The 20,614-nt window shown below is 42.6% G+C and overlaps 1 protein-coding gene across 2 annotated transcripts; it reads right to left on the reverse strand.

Moving 5' to 3' along the window:
- Window positions 1–1,891: 1,891 nt before the first annotated feature.
- On the reverse strand, window positions 1,892–20,442 carry LOC115775441 (PX domain-containing protein kinase-like protein). 2 transcript variants are annotated; one of them, XM_030722976.1, is made up of 17 exons: window positions 20,204–20,442; window positions 16,276–16,326; window positions 15,815–15,862; window positions 13,501–13,687; window positions 11,493–11,570; window positions 10,722–10,795; window positions 8,681–8,755; window positions 8,243–8,347; window positions 7,147–7,248; window positions 6,844–7,005; window positions 6,524–6,641; window positions 6,292–6,370; window positions 4,801–4,849; window positions 4,636–4,713; window positions 2,690–2,776; window positions 2,448–2,511; window positions 1,892–2,217 (listed from the first exon to the last, which is right to left on the reverse strand). In XM_030722976.1, exons 1-17 carry the CDS (start codon window positions 20,303–20,305, stop codon window positions 2,030–2,032), a joined length of 1,647 nt encoding a protein of 548 aa, XP_030578836.1. In that variant the 5' UTR covers window positions 20,306–20,442; the 3' UTR covers window positions 1,892–2,029. The 2 variants fall into 2 exon arrangements, with proteins under 2 accessions (XP_030578836.1, XP_030578837.1); XM_030722977.1 differs by lacking the exon at window positions 11,493–11,570.
- Window positions 20,443–20,614: the final 172 nt, after the last annotated feature.

A 20,614-nucleotide genomic window follows, 5' to 3' on the forward strand; every position in this document is an offset into this window, starting at 1 on the left:
TTTGTGGACGAAGAATTATCTGAATATAAACCTTAAAAACAATTTAAAATTTTTGGTCATCTGCAGAAGAGCGCTATAAGACTGGGAGGAAAACCTACAGGTGTAAAATAAAATGACATTTCACAGCTACTATCAAAGAAAAGGTTCAAATATTACCACCTCACAGAGTGTGTGTGACCAAAAAAAAAAGAAATTTGGAAATGTGCCTCCCCACCCTAACAAATAACCAGCAGACAAAACAAACAAAACAGAGAGACAGAAAGACAGCTGACATGCTGTAACAGACTGACCAGGCAGAGCCGACCAATCACAATCTCCAATGAAAACAGCAGGTCAGAATCAGGAATCAGGAGTTTGACCGTCTGTGGTGTTTGGAAATCATTGCAGATTGTGAGGTTTTTGTAAAGATGTGCATACACCCCGTTAACAAGTTCTTTACTAACTCTTCATTTCAGGACTCAAACCTCTCTGAGAGCAGGATTAGCCAATGAGAGCCGAGAGACCGTGATTACATAACCTCACGCTAACACACATCTGGTTAATCATCATCCAGCAGTTTGGTTTGAAATAATCAAATGTTGATGTGACTGAACTGAAGACCTTTTCATAGCTGAGCTTGCTTTGCTCTCCCTTCAACATAAAAAAGAAACCTTCAAAAAAAAAAAAAAAAAAAAAAAGAACCTCTTTCTTTGTTTTTATAGATAATAATTAATGAACATGAACAAAGGGCGAAACTAAACAAAATGCACTAAAACTCTAAAAGCTTGACTACAGAAATATCCCATAATTTTTCATCTATTTTCTTCATTGGTGGATTTCATAAACGTGAAGCAGGTCTTGTAACGAGAAACTTGCTGGAAAGCCGGGGTGTACAAACAGCTTTAAAAAAAGGCACCGGAGACCTTCATCATCATCATCAGCATCAGAAATCATTTACTTTACCCAAAGACACGGTCAGAATGGAGCATGCTCTACGGTGGAGACAGCACAGGAAGGAGAAAGAGAAGGAGATGACGGTTATCTGTTCAGTGAACCAATCAGCATTTACACAGTATCACCAGGACAAGGAGAGGAGAGGAGAGGAGTGAGGAGAGGAGAGGAGTGAGGAGAGGAGAGAGGAGAGGAGAGAGGAGAGGAGAGGAGTGAGGAGAGGAGAGAGGAGAGAGGAGAGAGGAGAGAGGAGAGGAGACACTGACAGCAGGGGAGGAAACTGGTGTTCACTTTGTGTCGGCAGGTTGTGCTGCTGGCTTTGGAGAAATTTTATATTTTTCTTACTGTGTATGTGCGTTGTACAGTTTATGGATGTATCTCACTAACCAAGCTTAGACTAAATATGCTCAAGAAAAAAAACAAGATGGCAAATTAAACTATGTTTATAAGCTGTTCTCTGCAGTACAAGGGGCAACCTCTGAATGTTAAAACTGAAGCCAACACCCGGAGTCCGTCCCCGCAGACTCCCCATGTTAAAAGGTCCAGCTTTGCAGCACATTTACAGCTTAGCACAAAGAACAGTTTTGGCCTCTATGGACAGTTTCTTTCTTATCCACTGGGATAACTGCCTTATGGGCGTTGCCGTGTTGATTGACACGTGTCCTCCTGACACCGGGAGCTTTAAATCAGCACCTGTTGGGCCTCATCCACTACTCCGAGTCATCAAACTCGACCCCATCACTGCGTGCGAGTGTTTTTTAACAATTTTAAATCTGCACATGGCTGTTTCTTTGAAATCAGTAAGAAAAATACAAAATATTACCAGACTTGAACTTGAAAATATAAAATAAAAACCTCCACGTTTCCCACCCTGCATTCACCTACCTACAGACAAAACAAAGGCAGTAAGACGTACTGCTACAGCGGAGACAGATACCTGGCTGAAAACCGCACGATGAGAGAGGAGGTGAAGAGACAGAGACAGACATCTCAAGTTAATGATTAGGCTTTATAATCACACAGGCAAATTTCAGATGAAAACTGTTATTGATGCGAGCAGCAGCGTGCCGAATCACAGCACGGCCCTGGCAGGATCTTGTCACGAGGGGGGGGCGCTACACAGGCTGTCTGGTAAGTTCCAAAACAAAGAGACAAACAGATGGGGAGAGGAGACAAGCAGACAGGAGAAAAGACCCACAATTAATGTGACAGGACAGACCAACATACCTGTGGTTGGTGGGGGAGTGGGGGAGGAGGGGCATGTGGGCGGAGAACTGGCTCCAGAACCTGAAGATGGACAGGAAAAAAAAAGAAAAAAAAAAAGACATGAGTGGCTCTTAATTTTATCATGTCCCGATATGTTAGAGGTTAGATGAGCTCTCAAACAGTAACACATACAGTAAAAGCTGAATGTGCCACCACAGCCAGCCTCACACGCTGCCCTAATTTCCCGCTCTGATTAACAGATGGAGGCGGTGCTAATGTGCCAAGAAATGCTTCTAACTGCAGCGACCTACCAGAGTTATTGTTGTTTCTGACTGAGGCATCTTCTTCATTTTCATAAGCTGAGTGTCTGGACTTCTGCAAAGATCAAAAATACACATCTGTGTTTATGCTGGAAAGATTTGAAGGTTCTGCTACACAAACCTCAATAAATGTACATCAGTCCTTTTACATGGACGGAAAATGACAACCTGTCTTCATCGCAGAGGAAGTGTTAAACTTTAATTAGAGCCTTTGTGTAATTGAGCCTGCCGACCTTCCTCGCCAGGATCTTTCTCCTCTTCTTCTCCTCCTCTGAGCAGTGGTGAGACTGAGCTCTGGTCAGCCTCCTGTGTTGGTGGAGCTGCAATCAGACATTCATATAGAAAATCAGTCGACATTTTCATACAAAAACCCACCACACTGTAACCCCGTACTTCAGTGAAGTGCTGCCTGATCTGCTTGGTACAATTCTGAAGGTGAATAAGCAAATTAGAGCAGAGTAAACCTGTTTTCATGGATCCCCTGAGAGTCTTGAGGATCACAGACTTTCAGAGGGCCATTTGCCTTCACCATGAACATAGACTGTATACAGAGGATGGACAAAGCCACAATTACATCACCCATTGGTTAGCAAAATGTCAGAAGCCTCAAACTGAGCCTTTCTGCTGTTGCCATCTCAGTGGTTTTAAACTAGCCAGATCATATCCTGCTTTATAGTTTCTTTTGACTCTAATTTACAAGATGAACATCAAGTTATATTCATTTAGACTTAAAGTTAGCGACTAAGACCGTAAACTCAGGTAAATGTTGTCTGAGGCTGCAGATCAGGGCAATTTTCTCACTGATTTCTTTACAACCAAACTTCTTTTTTTTTTCCAGTCAACATCATCACCCCTGCTGGCTGTTAGACAGAATGCAGGTTTGAGGCACTCAAGTGCCTGAAAGCTACATCCATCTTTTATATGCACCGATCAAGCATAACATTATGAGCACCTGCCTAATATTGTGTTTGTCCCCCTTTTGCTGCCAAAACAGCCCTGACCCATCGAGACATGCGCTCCACTAGACCCCTGAAGATGTGCTGTGGTATCTGCACCAAGATGTTAGCAACCGATCCTAAGTTGTGAGGTGGGGCCTCCATTGGATCGGACTTGTTTGTCCAGCACATCCCACAGATGCTCCATTGCACTGAGATCTGGCGAATTTGGATCAGACCACACGGGCCAGCCTTTGCTCCCCACATGCATCAATGAGCCTTGGCCCCCCGTGAACCTGTCGCTGGTTCACCGCTGTTCCTTCCTTGGACCACTTTTGATAGATTCTGACCCCTGCAGACCGGTTGCAGATGGTCTGACCCAGTCATCTACCCATCACAATTTGGCCCTGGTCAAACTCGCTCAAATTCTTACGCTTGCCCATTTTTCCTGCTTCCAACATCAACTTTGAGGACAAAATGTTCACTTGCTCCCACCCAGTAACAGGTGCCATAATACAGAGATAATCAGTGTTATCCACTTCACCAGTTAGTGGTTAAAATTTTAGGTCTGATCAGTGTTCAGTCTACAGCCATAAATTTATTCCACCTTATTGGCTTCACATGGAGGTCTGTGAGTTTTCTGATTGGTCACAAGCTGTCAGCCTATTAGCTCCAGAACTTTACTGACAATGCTGCTCACACAGTTTCTTATCCCAACTTCATCTTTTCTGCGGAAATAAAACATATTCAGGGACAGATTTACAGTTTTTCAGGTTGGCTAAATGATTCCTCTTACTCAAACTGGTCTTTCAGAGATTCCTTTCCCATGTGCTTTTAATGCAAGTAACGGGGTGGAGGGGGAATCCACAGTTTTTGTTCCCGTAATAGTCTTAATCAAAACAAGACAGGATTGTACAAAGTTGCTCTGTTTTACATTCAAAGCTTCCTCTTTTTGTGTCTACAGACAGTGAGGTCAGATAGTTGCAATATTCTGGGAAAACCCTGCTGTAAAGTTTTCCAAAGCCTGGAAATTTCTCACTGTAGTGGGGGCTGTATGTACACTATGAAGGATTACAGGAACTACAGAGATCTGTGGAGCATTGTAGCTAAGCAGCATGAAACGGAGAAAGTTAGAAAACAGTTTAAATATTTCTGGGATTTTCAAAAGAGAAAAATCTTAGTGATGTAAAAATAATAACTATGGAAGTACTGTGAGAGCACAGGAGATGGGAATATTGACCCACCAGTCTCTGCTCCTCCCGCAGCCTCTTCTCCAGACTCTCTTTTGCTGCTTTCAGTGCCTCCTTCAGCCTGCTGGGAACCTGGAGGAGGATATTTCAGATATTTTCCATTTTTATTCTTCATCTTTTTTTTTGCTGTCAGAAGTCACATCAAACCAAACCTCCTACCTTGATCTGGAGTTTTTCTGAACGCTGTAGCTGGACGTCACTGAACAGCCTGCAAAACACAAACTGTGACTCAGTAGAAGAAAAAGAAGCTTTAGGCCTCTCCTCATTCAGCTTTTATGTGACCGCCTGCCTCTCACAAACACAAGATTTCAGCAGCAGGTGGCCGAGGTTTCTGTTCTCACAGCCAAAGCTGTGCGCCCGATGTGACCAAAGAGGAGATCCCCTCTCACTGAAATCATACAGGGCCGAGAGCAGAACCAGAATGTCAGCGACGTAGTTGCTTATATGGCTCGATTTACAGGTTACTGTAACGTAAGGTTATTGTAATCAAGAGAATCCAAATCTATTGAGAAGCCAGAGTGGCTCACAAACAGTCATATCCAAGACAAATTCATAAAATACTTGAGGAGGAGCTGCGATTCTTCTGAAAATGGAAATATGCCCAAATATGAGCCATTAGGTGATCAGAGTTTCACAAAGATCGGATCACAGCTCAGAGAGGTAGCAGTTCTTGTCCATCGTGAAGGGACGGCTTTGGGATTGCATGAGCTCATTGTTCCTTCTTACAGTGAGTGTTTAGAGCAGTCTGAACCTTTGGCTCACAGGGATTACTTGCACACATGCTGGCCTCATTATTTATACACAAAAAAAAAAATAATCACACCATCTGTACAAAAAGACCTAAGTGTTCTTCTCATCCTCTCCATTTACCGCAGGTTTGTTCCACACAGCAAAATAGAGTAACTGACTTAGGAGGAATTTATTTGGGAAATCCTCTTCTGGCCATGTGGGACTGTCACCATGCCAAGCAGGACGGGCTCGCATGCTTTTGAAGACCCTGAAAACGACGCCAGCTGGAGCTTCAAAGACGAGAAGCCAGGCGAAGGCAGGCCCCGGTGGTGGGGAAACAATACCATCTGTAACAACCTTGTGTTACAGAAACAGCTAAAAGGAAAGTTGTCTGTTTGCAGACAAGCTGCTTGTTTACTTCATCACAGATCTTTAAATGTGGCAGATTTCCCTCGATTTCCTCCACTACATTCATTTTAGAGCTTTAGTTACTAATTATTTTGCAGATGTGGATTATTAATATAAACTTTATTACAGATTAAGCTAGCCTGCAGCTTATAAAGTAGTTAAGGTCTGAGCTACTGGCCGGGAAAAGGGTGGGAAAAATGTAGCACTGGACACCGATTTGAGATACCTGCTCTCTCTGACATCACACAGAGCCCAAAGTAGAAGAAACCTTCGACTTCAAAGCCAAATTTAATACAGCCAACACAAAGAGCCAAATAATAAAATCAAAATGATAATCCTTCCTTTTCACTGCACACTAAATAAGTTGAGCTTTAGTGTCAGAGTGGAGAGGAAAATGTGCATTTATAGGTGTTTTTTTCCAGCTCCTGAATAAACTTTCAGCATAACAAAGACTCACTGAGCGCTTTCAGGCTGCGCGCTTCTTTCAAAACTGCTAAAAAGAGGTGAACTCACGGCGTCTGCATGAGTGCCGACACTGTTGGCATCCCGCTTTTACAGGCTTCTGTGGACAGAATGGACTGCAGCACTGATACTGAACACACACACACACACACACACACACACACACACACACACACACACACAGAATAAACCATCAAAGATCACCAGAAATAACACAGCAATGGCACTTTTTAGACATTTCAATGTCTGCATAGAGTATTAATGCTTCTGTGCATTTACGGACCCACAGCAGTGGAGGGGGCAGGGGGGTACTGCTCGATGGGGACGCTGTCCGGTGGTTGGCCGTACGTCATCTCGTACAGTAAATGTCCGAAGCAGAAGACGTCGATGCTCTCCGTGGTCTGCCATGAACACACAAACAGTTTGTGTCTCTCAAACCTTCAAACAACAAGTGTGTTTCTATATTTGTGGATCATTTGGCACCTGCAGAACCTGAGACTGAAATCTTTTTCTAGGGTTTATTTAGTCTCTCATCTCAGACGTCACACTAATTTCTGCAATGATAAAAGTATCTGTGCACTAAATGAACAGGTGTGGACGTACGTTGATCTTCCTGAACTGGGTGAAGGCAGGTCGCAGTACAGAGGGAATTCCCAGCATGCCGTTCTCCACGTCCATCAGTCGACACACGCCGTCATCCACAAGAACGTTACACGTGTGCAGATGACCAAAAAATACACCAGCATCATGGAGCAGCCTCAGTCCCTGAATATAAACACACATTTCTTCAGTGTGTGTGTGTGTGTGTGTGTGTGTGTGTGTGTGTGTGTGTGTGTGTGTGTGGTTATTTTTCCCTTTTTCTCTGCAGGTGTGTTATTGTTTTATTGTTATTGTTTGTTTACGTACCTCCAGGATCTGACGGCCGTACAGTTTGATGTGCGAGAGTTCAAGGCCCTGACTCTTCTTCGGGTTGCAGTACTTCTTCAGGTAACTCTCTCTGGGTTTCACCTGGAGAGAGGAAGAGGAAGAAGAAGAGGAGGAATGTATTTTTTTAAAACTACTTTTGACCAAAGATAAAAGGTTTCTAATAAAAACTGCCTCCAGTGTATTTCAGAGTTCACCTGTTTCTCCTGATTGTCTTTGACTTGAGTTTTGTAAAACTTTACTCTGTAAATCTTTCTATGTGAGCAGGTTAACCAGGCTGACGAAATCCAAAAAACTACCATAAACATCTGAAAAGACTTCCCAGTCTTGCAACATTAAAAACCAATAAAGCAACAAAAATTACAATAAAGACAAACAACACTTTTTCAGGTCTATTTCCAGAAAACATATCACCTTATAATAATGGAATTACTGTGCTTACATTAGCTGTTATGCAAGACATACAGGAATCCTTTCATATGCAACAAAAAAACCCCAGCTAAGTAAGAAAAACACGCCGGCAGTGGCTTCAAATCACACAGGGAGAGATTCAGAGTGTTTCCTGCCTTCCTCACCTGCTCTGTGCAGCCTGATGCAGCATCTGCAAAAAGGAGGCTCGGCCCTATTTTAAGCGCGCTCTCGTTACTGAATCGTGCTGCGGTGGACTCATAAGGATAGGCTTGGGTAGGTGCAATCAACTCCGGCGTCACCAGGTGTGTTCTCAGCATAATTCTGACCTAGCTGGTGCACCAAAGCACCAACATCTTTGCCGTGTGGTGACATGCAGGCAGCGTCTGACACCCTGGGATGACAACGCTTCAGTACAGGGATAATAGCTTTGCTAGTGGTGGTTTTTCTTTTGTTGGTTTTGCACATGTAGGTCAAGTTCTGGGAAAATACGTACACCGCAGTAAGCTAAAAACAACTCATATGTAGACAGAAGTGATGCCGGTGCTGCCAACTAAGGGGATACTCATGAAATCAAGTTAAAATTTAGACTGGCCCTCTCTTTGGTTCAGACGCTGTCCGACCACCTGACGGTTTGACTGAAGCACGCAGACACGAGCACACAGTTTACCTTACAGATGTGGTCTCTCAGAGAGCCCTTCTCACTGAACGGCCGGATGAGCAGCGCTGAAGACTCACTGGTGCTGGAGAACAACAGTGGACAGAGATACGGGATCTGTGGAGGAAGAGGAGTTTAATCACTTGCAGGACGTAACTGGAAATATGTGCAGGTCTGATCGGGTGTTCGTCGGGGTCCATTTGATGTGACGTTATCTTTGTGTTCATGTGCAGCTTCAGTTAGCTTCAGCTGGATTTTCATTTGATGATTCATCAAAATGAACAGTTTTTAAATGCAGATAACATAAAAAATGTGATCATGTGAGTAACTAGCTCTGTAACAGACTATTGAGCTTTTTGTGAATTAAAACAGAGCTGATTATTAAACTCATATATTTGGATCTGTTTGGTTATTGTGTGGTTATTGTGCTTGGACACAGTGCGTACGTACAGACAGGCTGGTCAACAGCTTTATGGCTGACTGCAGGTCTTTGTCTGACAGGAACTTATCAGGACCCAGGTCCACCTACACACACACACGCGCACACACACGCGCACACACACGCGCACACACACGCGCACACACACACAAATGTTTTACCCCTCCAGCATGACAGGTGCTTTTTAAAAAAAAAAGTTATAGAAGTGATTTTCATTTTTTAAATTTATTTGGTTTTATTTGAATTAATAGAGAAAACGTGGTGTGTGTGTGTTTAAAGCGACACACAGTCAGAAATATCCCTCAGTAACAAGAAAAATATTTTAATTCCTAATTAAAGACTCACTTTAAAGTTTAAAGGTTTAAATGATCTTTGTCATAGTTCCTGGTAGTGTCTGACCAACATATCAGCCAATATTAGCCGTTTGCTGATATATCAGTATTGGCATTTATAAATGCCAATAAATGAAAACCTAAAGAGTAAAGAAGAGATGGGAGAAACACCATTCAACTATGTTACAAGTATTAATGTTGCATAGTTTGTCCACTAGAGGGCACCCTGCAACTTCCCTGTTGGCAATGAGCTGATCCGAGTCGGTCAAACCGTTTATTTTCATATTAGCTCAGTAAGGACTCATAAATGACTACACGTAACAAATCAGCCAGGGAAATCTGTTTATGTTTCATGTGCCTGAAAGAAAAAATATCATCTGATATAAAAATCTTCTGCCAGTTGAGCTCTAGTCCCTGGATTGGGAGTTTTTAGTTTTTCCGTTTTAAATTCTTGGTTGGTAGATTTCAGTCATGGTTTAAGTGTTTGTTGTTGTTGCAGGGTTTGAAGTTTTGATTTTTGGGTTTCCTGGATTCCTGTTTTTACTTTAGGGGTATTCTAGTAACGAGTTTCAGTTTTCACGATATTTTGTGATTGGCTTCATGTCTTTCGAAAGGAGCCAGTTGAGGTGGCTCGGGCATCTGATTAGGATGCCTCCTGGCCGCCAGGGTGAGGTGTTCCAGGCATGTCCCACCGGGAAGAGGTCCCGTGGTAGACCCAGGACACACTGGGAAGATTATATCTCTCGGCTGGCCTGGGAACGCCTTGGGGTCCCTCCGCATGAGCTGGAGGAGGTAGCTGGGGAGAGGGAAGCCTGGGCTTCTCTGCTTAGGCTCCTGCCCCTGCGACCCGGCCCCGGAGAAGAGGAAGAGAATGGATGGATGGATGGCTTCATGTCTTGTTTATTATTCTCATTAGTAGGAGCAGCAGTCCTCTTTGCTTTTGTGTTATTCCCTCGGTCCTTCTATGCTTCCTTGTCTGTGTTGGTCTCTGTTTTACTTTACAGGCTGTTTCTGTTTTTCATGCTTTGCATGAATTATACTTCCTCCACTGTGAACTTCCTGATTATGTTCACCTGTGTCTCATTCCCTCCTGTTTCCAATCAACCCTCGCCGTATGAGCATGTCTGTTTCTTTGTTAAGATCTCAGTGCGGCTCTCCTGCTCACCCTCACACAAACCACTGATGTGATTAACACACTGCAAAGAGACAGTACTTACAGTCTCAGTCTGCTCATTTAAACCTCTGTCTGGGTGATGCAGTAACATCATGATCATTTCATTTATTCTGGGAAATCACCCAGTATTCAGATTTTACTGAAACAGTCCAAAGGGTGTAAAAGAGGATTTTTTTTTCTCGTTCCCACATATTTAACTTTTTCTGAACTCCCGTATAAAACCAAGTATGTGTTGTTATATATAAACAACACATTTATGACAGTCTTGTCATCAGGTTGGAGGCTGTGAGAAATGTGAAGGATTTAACTCGAGGCAGTTGGGAGTTTATAACTCTTGAGCTCTGCGCATAATCTGAGCAGACAAGCTTTTTTATCCAGGAGGGAGAAAAACTTGTGAAATCTTATTTTGGGAGTAAGGTCTGCAAACTTTTAAACCAGTTTTTATGAGATTTGACTGGTGATTCTATACATGCAGTCTTACATGTAGTTAATCACTAATTACTGTTCACCAGGGATGCAGTGACATGAATCCTTTGTTTTACTCACCCAGCTCAGCAGGTACCTCTCTTTGGGCTGCTCTTTGTTTTTGACTAAAAAATATTTCTTTCTGATCCTCCAGCCTGAAAAAAACAGAAAACACCACAACAGTTAATCTGCAGCTCAGCCAAAAAAAAAAAAAACAAGTATTTGTTGTGTTTTAATTCCTCTTTGCATATTTCCAGGAGAAAAACTGTTGGAAGATGAACATAATATAAAGTCAATGATGATAACTGATGAACAACCCCTCCATAATCATCTCACATCAGAGCAAAACAATGCTCATTCATTCACTGTAATCACAGCACTCTGTTCATTTGATTTCACATTGATTATGCAGACACAGTTTTCTGCTTGGATTCAGTGAAGTCAGACAATAACAGATGCATAACGCATGATCAGACTGCAGTGTTAGCCCTGCATTCATGTGAGTGAGTCTAGTTCCCATGATGCAATGAGAGATTCTTCTTCGCCCACCTTTTTTTTCTGTGTTTATACCCCACTCTGAATTTAATCATTAGTTATTATTAATCTCTGGCTCTTTTGTCCTGTCTCCCAGATGACTGCCCCTCCCTGAGCTGTTCGAGGTTTCTTCCTGTTTAAAGGGAGTTTTTCCCTCCCACTGTCACCAGGTGCTGCTCGTAGGGGGTCATTTTTGCCTGTTGGAGTTTTCTCTGCATTGTTGTATGGTCTTTAACTTACAATATAAAGCACCTTGAGGCGACTGCTGTTGTGATTCAGAACTATATTAATAAAACTGAATTGAACTGAAAGTCTTACCCATGTCTCTGAGAGGCTCCAGGACCTCCCACTTTGGGTCTGACCTGAAGAACATGGAGACCTGCTGCAGGGCAATTTCTGAGACACACACACAGACACAGACACACACACACACACACACACACACACACACACACACACACACACACACACACACACACACACACACACACTCTAATAAAAGTGAAGAAACATTAAACTGCATGCTCTCTTATGGTGGGATCCCACAGCTGCGAGTGTAACAAGTTCTGGGACCACAACCAATGTGGGAAATATTACGTTTGCATATCAAAAGAAACAAATGTTACAAACTTAACCCTAAAACAGTAACATCAGGTTGATTTTCATTCATGTGATTGTAGTCACATGATTTTCATTGTGTTGCTGCAGAATTTATATGATCAAAAAATTTTATAGTCAGCCAGTTATTTTTTTTCCCTCTCAAAAAAAAAAAAAAGCCACTTTTTGTTTATCTGTCCCGCAGTTGTCAGCGATGCAGGGAGACCTTCACTGGACTATGCTCACCTGTCCAGGAACAGGCAGAGCTGTTCCATTATTTATTTTAAAGGTATTTTTTTTGTTAGCGATTCCCTAATTTTTTGCTAATTTTAGAACCTTTTTATAGGTCCCCCATGATACTTTTTTTTGAAGGGTACTTCTGTTTGCCATGAATTTAATGTATTTAATGGGAAGTATGTTTTATGGGGTATATTATATCGAGTTTAATTTTGATGTTAACTGCAGCCCTGTGAAGTTTTGCATCTTGCAGGGTTGCATCGATATTGCCCACAGAGTTACCGCAACTATCTGCCTTTGTGTTAGTTCCTGCTACAGTCAGTGTTTCCAGGGACTCGTTATACACAGATCAGACACACAACACTACCGTCACTACTGTAGCTACACAGCTACGCTGTCACAGCTGCCTAAAGATCAGACGTCATCGTTCTTCCTAACAGCGAGTGTTCGTGTCATCTGCTGCTCTCCATCTGTCTCCTGGTATATCGTAAACTGGGAATGACGTGACTCATAACCAGAACAGATCTGATATGAACCCTGTTCACACAGCTTTAAAGGTCTATTTGTATTGCCTGCACAATATTTACATACTAATAGCCAAATACAGACAGGTTAAATGTTCACTGCTAAATGCGCGTCACATCATTTTGGCTTCATCGTTTTTGTCTCCGCTTTCTGTGACCGTAGCTGGAGCCTCAGCTGCACTCAGCTTGTTGAGAATTTGATGGTTTCTGAATCTTCAAAAGAAGAAATCAATGATGACAGCACATTATTCCCTATGCAAGAAACAGACGGTTGTTATGCACCACGAACTGTTGGTTTCCTGAATTTAAAATAACAGATGCTGCTTCAGTAACCGCTTCTTGTCGATCTTATCACTTTAACAGTACAAAAGATGAACAAAAACACTTCTGCTGTCTGATGTGTCACTCTGTGGCACCAAAGTTAGAACACATTAAAAACCACAAATATTTCTCCCACAGATATATATTCATGAGTCTACAAACCAAGCTACAGGGACATGATTGTAATCTCTAACAGTGCTTCACATTTTAGAAACTGAGCTCCTCTTTTGTAGGCAATACCTGTGTCTGCAAACCGAATAATAACACCAAAAATATTCAAGTATGTGCAGAGAGTAAATGTAATATTTAGTGCTGCTTAACCCTGGACAGAAAATAAAATAGCAGAGCACTCGGTTGTTATATGGACGTTTTCTTAGCTCCTAAAAGGCCAGACAATACAGACTAAACACCTGGAGACAGAAGTAACCCAGTGGCCATTCATGCATCTAAACACCATCAAACAGGTAAGATGAAGGCTGTGGAGCATGTGTTTGTTGTGTTTGTTGCTGAGGTACCTAAAGAGCTTTTTATGAAGCTGTGAGGGACTAACTGGATCATTAGACTTATTTAGGAATTCGTCTGGAACGTCCACCGAACCGCCGAGCTTACGAGCGTGAGAAACACGCGTGAACTGAGAGGAAACAAACCTGTGTAGTTGGCAGAGTAGTTGTTGGGGTCCAGGAACTTCTTGACAGCCAGGGAGCTGGAAAGCAGCGGATGCTGGGTAACGGTGTCCAGATAGGTTTGCAGTCCTCTCTGCCTCTCTGCGATGAACTCCCGGTCCATGTTTCCGATGAGCTTCTTAGGAGGGAGGGGGAGACTGATTCCGCACACCTGAAGAGGAAGACAGGAAAAGTGTTCATACCTTTAATCAATAAGCTTAAAGCAGACTTTAAACATCTTTCTTTAATGTAGCGTGTTCAAGTGCTACATTAAAGCAAGATCACAGTCAAACTGAGTTCTGGTCTCCACAGTTCGTCTGCATGCTGATTGAGGGTCGGGGCTGATGGGAGGTCAGGGTCAGTGTGAAACCACTGGCGAGGAAATGAGCAGGCGAAACCTCAGCAGAAAAACTGCTGACTTCCTGTTATCCAGGAATGATGTGTCTTTACTATCAGCCGAGTCCCAACCGCATCTTCAGCACTCAGATATGACTCAGCTCCACTATGTTAAATTACCACAAAGACATGCTGACTGACCGTTCTGCATCATCAAGAAAACATCCAGAAAAATTCCATCAGTCCTCCTAAACTGCTTTCATACTGAGGCCGTATGACCCGACAGTGCTACCTGACACTTATTGATAACATTTATTGGTTTTTAGGCTTTTTTTCTGACTTCATGTTTTTAAAAACTACTTGAAATATCCATCAGCGAGATGGATGGTTTTAGTCAGCTGTGACCTGAACCTAAACCCGAACTACCTGCAGATTTACACACAGTGTTAGCAGGACACATCTGTTGGTGTAACCAGCTCACTGTGCAGCTTGCTCTGGACTACGTGCTCTCCACGAGACGGACGTTTTTATTCCAATTTCATTTATTTTTGTTTAAATGGATCGATGCTCAAAGACCGCACACAACATTAGATAACACATGCATAGGTGACAGGAAGCCACTGGTGGCTGTGCTCTTACAGTTTACTGCAGAAATTACCATTGAAAAGTTTAAAGTTCATGGTTTTCCATGTTAAGCACTTTCAGGACCTCTGAAAGCTCCTCTGACTAAACAGAAGTTTACAATCAGTCGTTTATTTTTCTAGCCTCGGTGCCATGAGCTGATACATGGGGGTAGAAATTATAGCAATGTCACTCTGTTGGAAAATTTTAGACATGGTCGAGGTTTTCAGAGGACCACCTCCTGAGGTCCATGTTCATGAAGAACGGTCCCCTGGCTTGGTGCTACCATAAGTTCAAACCCGCTGTGCTTAATAACACTGCACATGGTAGTATCTGTGTAACATCAGCATGCTGGAACTGACACTGGATCTTGTTACCATTTGGCACCAAAAATACTTTGTTAGATTCAGGAAAAGATTATTTCTGGGTTGAATAAATCCTTTCATTAGTCACGTCTTAGAGAACCTGTCTGGTAGAAAGCCTTGAAAAGCAAACTTCTCCTCTGTGCTAATATTTGCTGGTTGTGTTTTTATATATAGGATACTCAGCACCGTATATTGCAACCTAAAAATGTGCAGAGTGGAGCCTAAAAATGAACCACAACATAATCTGAGGGGTACAGGCTGTGCAGACTGAGCACACACAGGTTTCCTGAATTGAAGCACCATTCTCTGTTCTCTGCAAATGGAGGAACAGTATGTTCCAGATTAACCATACACTTCAAATTTTACCATCTGCCTACTTACTGTATGTTTTGTACTGAACTCCATGTTGAAGCACAATGTTTTATTGTTGTTTCCTCTCTGCGTACGTGTACACTGTGGACCCTGAGCTTCTTGTACATGACTGAGATGACAATAAAGTTCACTTTATTAAGTTAAGATTATAGCTGCACAGCAATAACAGTGAAGCAGTGCAGAGAGGACTGCTGGCCTCTCAGAGCACCAATTTTAAAAAGCAGAGCTTTGAAGCTGACGTAACCAACCGTCCCTGAGCTTTCCCAAACAGGAAGGAGATTGGCCAACACTACGCTGGTGTGTGTTTGAGTGAATAAAGGGACTTCTGGCCACTGGACCCACTGCTGTTTTTCAAAAAGTTGCAACACACACACACACACCAACCTCCTCGTACTGCACATTACTGCTGCTCACACCCACAGCTGCCCACCGTAAGCTTCTGTGGTGCCTCCTCGAGAGTCGTTTCCACAATGTTCACGGGAGCAGCGTGACAAACTCAGTGTTTAGACTGTTCAAACATCAGTGAAATAACCTACGAGCTGAGTCAGTCTCCACAACGCAGCGAAGCTTCATTCTCTGTTGTGCAATTCGTGACTGAAACTCACCATCAGGCTGCTGTTAAGAACGTCAAAGTCGCTGTAGCGCCGAATCACCTGCAACAAATCAGAGTCATCAGAGTTACGCAGCTCGCTCAGCTCAGCGCTGAAAACATTCTGGAGCGGCGTCTCTGGAGCTTAAAAAAAGGCGACTGGACTTCTTTAAATTTGTAGAAGATGTTTCAGCTCTCATCTGAAGGAAAAAACTAAACTCGATGTGATTGTAAAACTAAACTTTATAAAAAGAAAATACAAAAGGAATGTCTTTGATTTTAGTCTTAAAATCTGTCAACACTTCCAGCCTGAGGAGGCTTTGGTGTACGCAGACTGGGATGTCTTTATGGATTAAATGTATAAACAATATGTACTATTAGCCAAAAAAAAAAGTATGTGACTTTGAACTCGGGGTGTATATCAGGCCACTGATTCTGCAGGTGCCCAAAACCTGAGCCTGTGATTAGAGCATTTACCTGCCAGCTGTTGTCTGAAGACACGCCCCTCTGGACTCGGATGATGTACTCCTGAGAGACAGAAATGACACACAGCCATTAAAACGCTATCAGCCATTTTATAAAACATAACAGTAACAAAAACAGCAATTTCATATATATATATATATATATATATATATATATATATATATATATATATATATATATATAAATAAAAGAGCTGAGAATATGGTTGAAGTTTCGTTTGGACTAAATTATATGTATCTGTTTAATGTCACAAAGGAAGGAAGGATGGAAGGAAGGAAGGAAGGAAGGATGGAGAAAATGAAGGTTTGCACCCAAAGACAAACCTTGAGATTATGAGGTTTTAAAAATCACTGGAGGCCAAAACCTGAAGCTAAAATCACCTGCACAGAACTAACAAACAGCAAAAAAACAACAAAAAAAAAACACTCAAGGAAATCAAACTTTCAACTTATTACAATGACTGAACAACAGAATTCATAAATAACTCCCAGAGTGAGGCTGGCTGCACAGGAAAGTTAAAGAGTTCACTTTCTGTTTCATTTCCACATAAATGATCCAGATGAGGGGAGCTGTCTGCTCACGCCCTCCTCTTCACAGACGTCTGCGATGAAGCTACGGAGCGAAACACTTTCTCGACCGACAGAAATGACAGATGTGAAAATGATGAAAAAGATCCAGACTGTAAACACGTCATTTTTTCCCCTTTAATCTAATCCCCTCAGTCCTCTTACTGTCTATTTCCAGCTCTCAGAGGTTCAGGTTTCTGCTGTAATCCTGCAGTCAATCATGTGAGCCAAGAAGCTTCAAACAGCCAAAACAAACAACCGAAGGCCTGAAATCACCTCCCGTCAATCTGACGTTCTTCAGTAAGATCCCTCACCGAGGACTTTAATTTGCTGCCAATAAAATCTAAATGTTTTTCACCTTTTGAACTTCTGTCTTTCTCATCTTTTCTTCTGTGTCTCATATACAGACCAACTTTCTGAGATTTTACATGGATGAGACTCAAAATGCTGAACTTTCACTGTCTCCGTTTCTGCTTTGCGTCACGCTTGTTCGGTTCTCGTCGTACAGGTCGGATAACGGAACAAGGTGATGCTCAATTATCTCACACATCTTCGTCCAAAGCGAAAATAACATGTAAAGTTTTCACACTGTTGAACTCACACATGTATATTTGCATTAGCAGAAGTATGACGATGAAAGGAGGAAACACCAAAAAATTGGCATTTCTTACTGTACAACTTTGACAGCTTCAAATGATGATACTCTGTGCACCTAACCATTCAGGCAAAGCTGAGATGGTTTGGACGGAGCAGGGAGAGTGGATGCTGAAGATGGAGCTGCCAGGCAGGCAGAAAAGAGGAAGAGCACAGAGAAGATTCATGGATGTAGTGAAGGAGGATGTGCAGAGGGCTGGTGTGACAGAGGAGGGCAGTAGGGATAGGGTGGGAGATGATCGGCTGAGGTGACCCCGAAAGGGAGCGGCTGAAAGAAAGAGACAATGAAGACTTACCACATAGTGTGCAAACCTAGGGTTGTGTAAAGTGTATTTAACTTTAATATAATTAGCGCTCTTTCACTTTTGTATAACTGTTGAAGTAGGAAGTAAAGTTTATTTATATAGTACTTTACAAGAACAGAGTTCACAAAGTGCTTTACAATACAGAATAAAATGCAATATTTAAAATGGTATAAATAGAATTAAATAAAAGCTAGCCTGCACAGGTGGGTCTTCAGTATGTATCTTACCTCTTATAAGCATAACTTGCCCCTCTTAAGTTTTACTTAATTTAATTACTTTTTTTTTTTTAAAGTAAAGCCAGTGTATCCAGGTTTTTCATGAATGTAAATGTTTCAGCATTCACCAACTGGAGATCACCAGGACAAACTGCTCAAAATATCTTTGAGCAGTTTGTTAAGTATTGTTTAAGTTACTAAAACCTGAAAAGCATGTTTGTTTATCAAATGGCCTTTTTGGCCATTTGATAAACAAGGAAGCGCGCGCGCGCGCACCCACACACACACACACACACACGCACACACACACACACACACACACTTCTTTTAAGTAAGTTAACACTGATCTTCTCAAATTTTACAGTCTTTAAATTCCCTGAAACTTCCCGTTAAGGCTGTTACCACATCGGAATTTCAACTACACACAGCCGGCTACAAGAGTTCACTATAATGAAATTATTCACATATCTAACAGGAAGGGAAAACTTTGTTTATAACCCCCCCACACACACACACACACACACACACACACACACACACACACACACAAAGAAGGTGCAGAGAGTGAGTCATAACCACAGCTGTATAAAAACAACAACCACACCAGCTGATCCCATAAAATCTCCACAAAGCAAACTGATTATTTATGATGTGCATCATAAACATGATTTCAATACTTTACTGTCAGCACCACTATGGCAAACCCCCCCGTGCTTCTCATGATTTCTTCCCACTGCATGCACTCACATCAGCCAGAGCTGGAAACCTGTCACTGTAAATGAACCCACAGACTGAAGCCCATCAGGCTTCCCTGCCTGAGCACAGGCCGTCCTTTCAGCGCTGCATTAACTCTGGAGCTGCTTACATGTTGGGAAACTCTGAAACGGTCTTGTGACAGTTTTGGCATCACACAAACAGCAAATAATAGTTTTAAACTTACAGAGAGCTGCTTGTTGTGTTTATTCTCGCAGTGGGCTGAAGAATTAACGAAAGCAATAACTTGATGGGTTAGCAGATATAAAGAAATATGTGAAAACATTATGTTAATAATCAGTAAAAATATCCACCTGTATTGGAGCCTCCAGTGGAGGGCATGACTCTGTTTTACGGTGCCTGACGTTAACGTGCTAAGCTAAGTGGCTACTCAGCTGATCCCAGCCGGACTGTCAACAAAAAAACACGCTGCCATGCATCCATTATCGGACAACCATAACAGTTCACTGGCATTAATTATATCTTATTTAAGGTCGCTTCTCACTGTAAGGCCGCATATTTTAATATAAAAGTAACAAAGAACATTGGTTTTTGCCCTTAAATCTTCGGCCTCTAATGCCGTCAGAGACGCCGCGCCAAACTCCATTGAAAAATCGGAGCATTTCACAGTTTCTGTGGATTTCAACAGACGCTTAATATTAATCACACGGTTTTTTTTAGCCTGTATAAACACACAGACCCATTCTCACTCTCATCTGGCCAAGTTAACGTGCCAACATGACCAATTTATTTTAAATATCCAGCTCTAATGAATATTGAGCTGAAGCAAATAATAAAAACTGCATCATCCAGCTGAATTGTTTCTAGTGATTTACATGCCGAGTATTAAATTAGACCATCATGAATTTAAAAAACACCAGCCCCCGAGTTTTAAAGCTCATCTGTTTCAACATTAATCTAAAAACTAAACCTTTAATAGGACTTCACTGTATAACTGAAAAAAGAGGGTTACGCAGCAATGACAGCAATACTCGAGTGTTAGTAGGCATAATCTGGGCTCCACTACACTCCACAACAGGGAACAGCTACAGGACAACAGCAGCCCGGGTAAACTGTCCGATAATAGAACTACACAGACCATTGACGGTCTTCCTCGCGTTAAAAGCCTGTGATCTGAGTCAGGGGGTATGCTCTCGCCGCCACGCCGACCCTGGCAGCCTGGGGTCGGTGAACGGGACGACAGCTCACAGGAAAAGCGACCAGAGTGTCTTCTCCAACCGCGTCCGATAATGGAACTAGACACGCAGCCATCGCCTTAAAACGTCCGCTTAAAAAGGAAACTTTGCTCTATTTTAGCCACAACAGCGCTGAAGAGTCTGTTCGACTGCGGGGAAACATTAACGGCGGTTCTTACTACTGAAGCCGCGGGCTGTCACCGGTGAACCGACGGGGACTGAACACTCACCGTGTGTGACTGCAGGTTCTGGCTTGCTTCGATCACCGCCGTCAGGGGCACCGTGTCGTCCAGCAGCAGCCTGCCGGGGACCGGCTTCTCCAGGAAAGACATCCCGGAGGATTAACGGTGGGAATCCGATCTGAGGGTCCGCTTGTCACCGAGGAGGCCGCTGAGGAACGCAGGAACCCGGGAGAAGGCAGCCAGCGAACTGCTAGCTTAGCTTACATATGCCGTAACCAGGAAGCGCAGCTCCTAGCAAACGTCAAGCTGATTCTCTGCTATAATTGGATGTCGGGAAACCACGTAGACAAGCGTCATTGCCGCCTGCTGGCAAGAATGTGTATCTAAAGAATTCTGTCTGTTTTTTTAAGCATTGTTTATGTGGTCATTAGTCATAAATACATTCATTCATATATATAT

Source organism: Archocentrus centrarchus, unplaced genomic scaffold (genome assembly GCF_007364275.1).
Source record: "Archocentrus centrarchus isolate MPI-CPG fArcCen1 unplaced genomic scaffold, fArcCen1 scaffold_134_ctg1, whole genome shotgun sequence".
NCBI classification, from domain to species: Eukaryota; Metazoa; Chordata; class Actinopteri; order Cichliformes; family Cichlidae; genus Archocentrus; species Archocentrus centrarchus.

What these genes read in the sequence shown, in the direction of transcription:
- LOC115775441 (XM_030722976.1), bottom strand. Translation starts at nt 20,305, where the DNA reads ATGTCTTTCCTGGAGAAGCCGGTCCCCGGCAGGCTGCTGCTGGACGAC. An exon ending in TGCCCCCTCCACTGCTGTGG is followed by an intron (nt 6,371 to 6,523) that starts GTCCGTAAATGC and finishes GTGTGTGTTCAG; the next exon opens with TATCAGTGCTGCAGTCCATT. An exon ending in TGCGGGAGGAGCAGAGACTG is followed by an intron (nt 2,777 to 4,635) that starts GTGGGTCAATAT and finishes GTCTGATTGCAG; the next exon opens with CTCCACCAACACAGGAGGCT.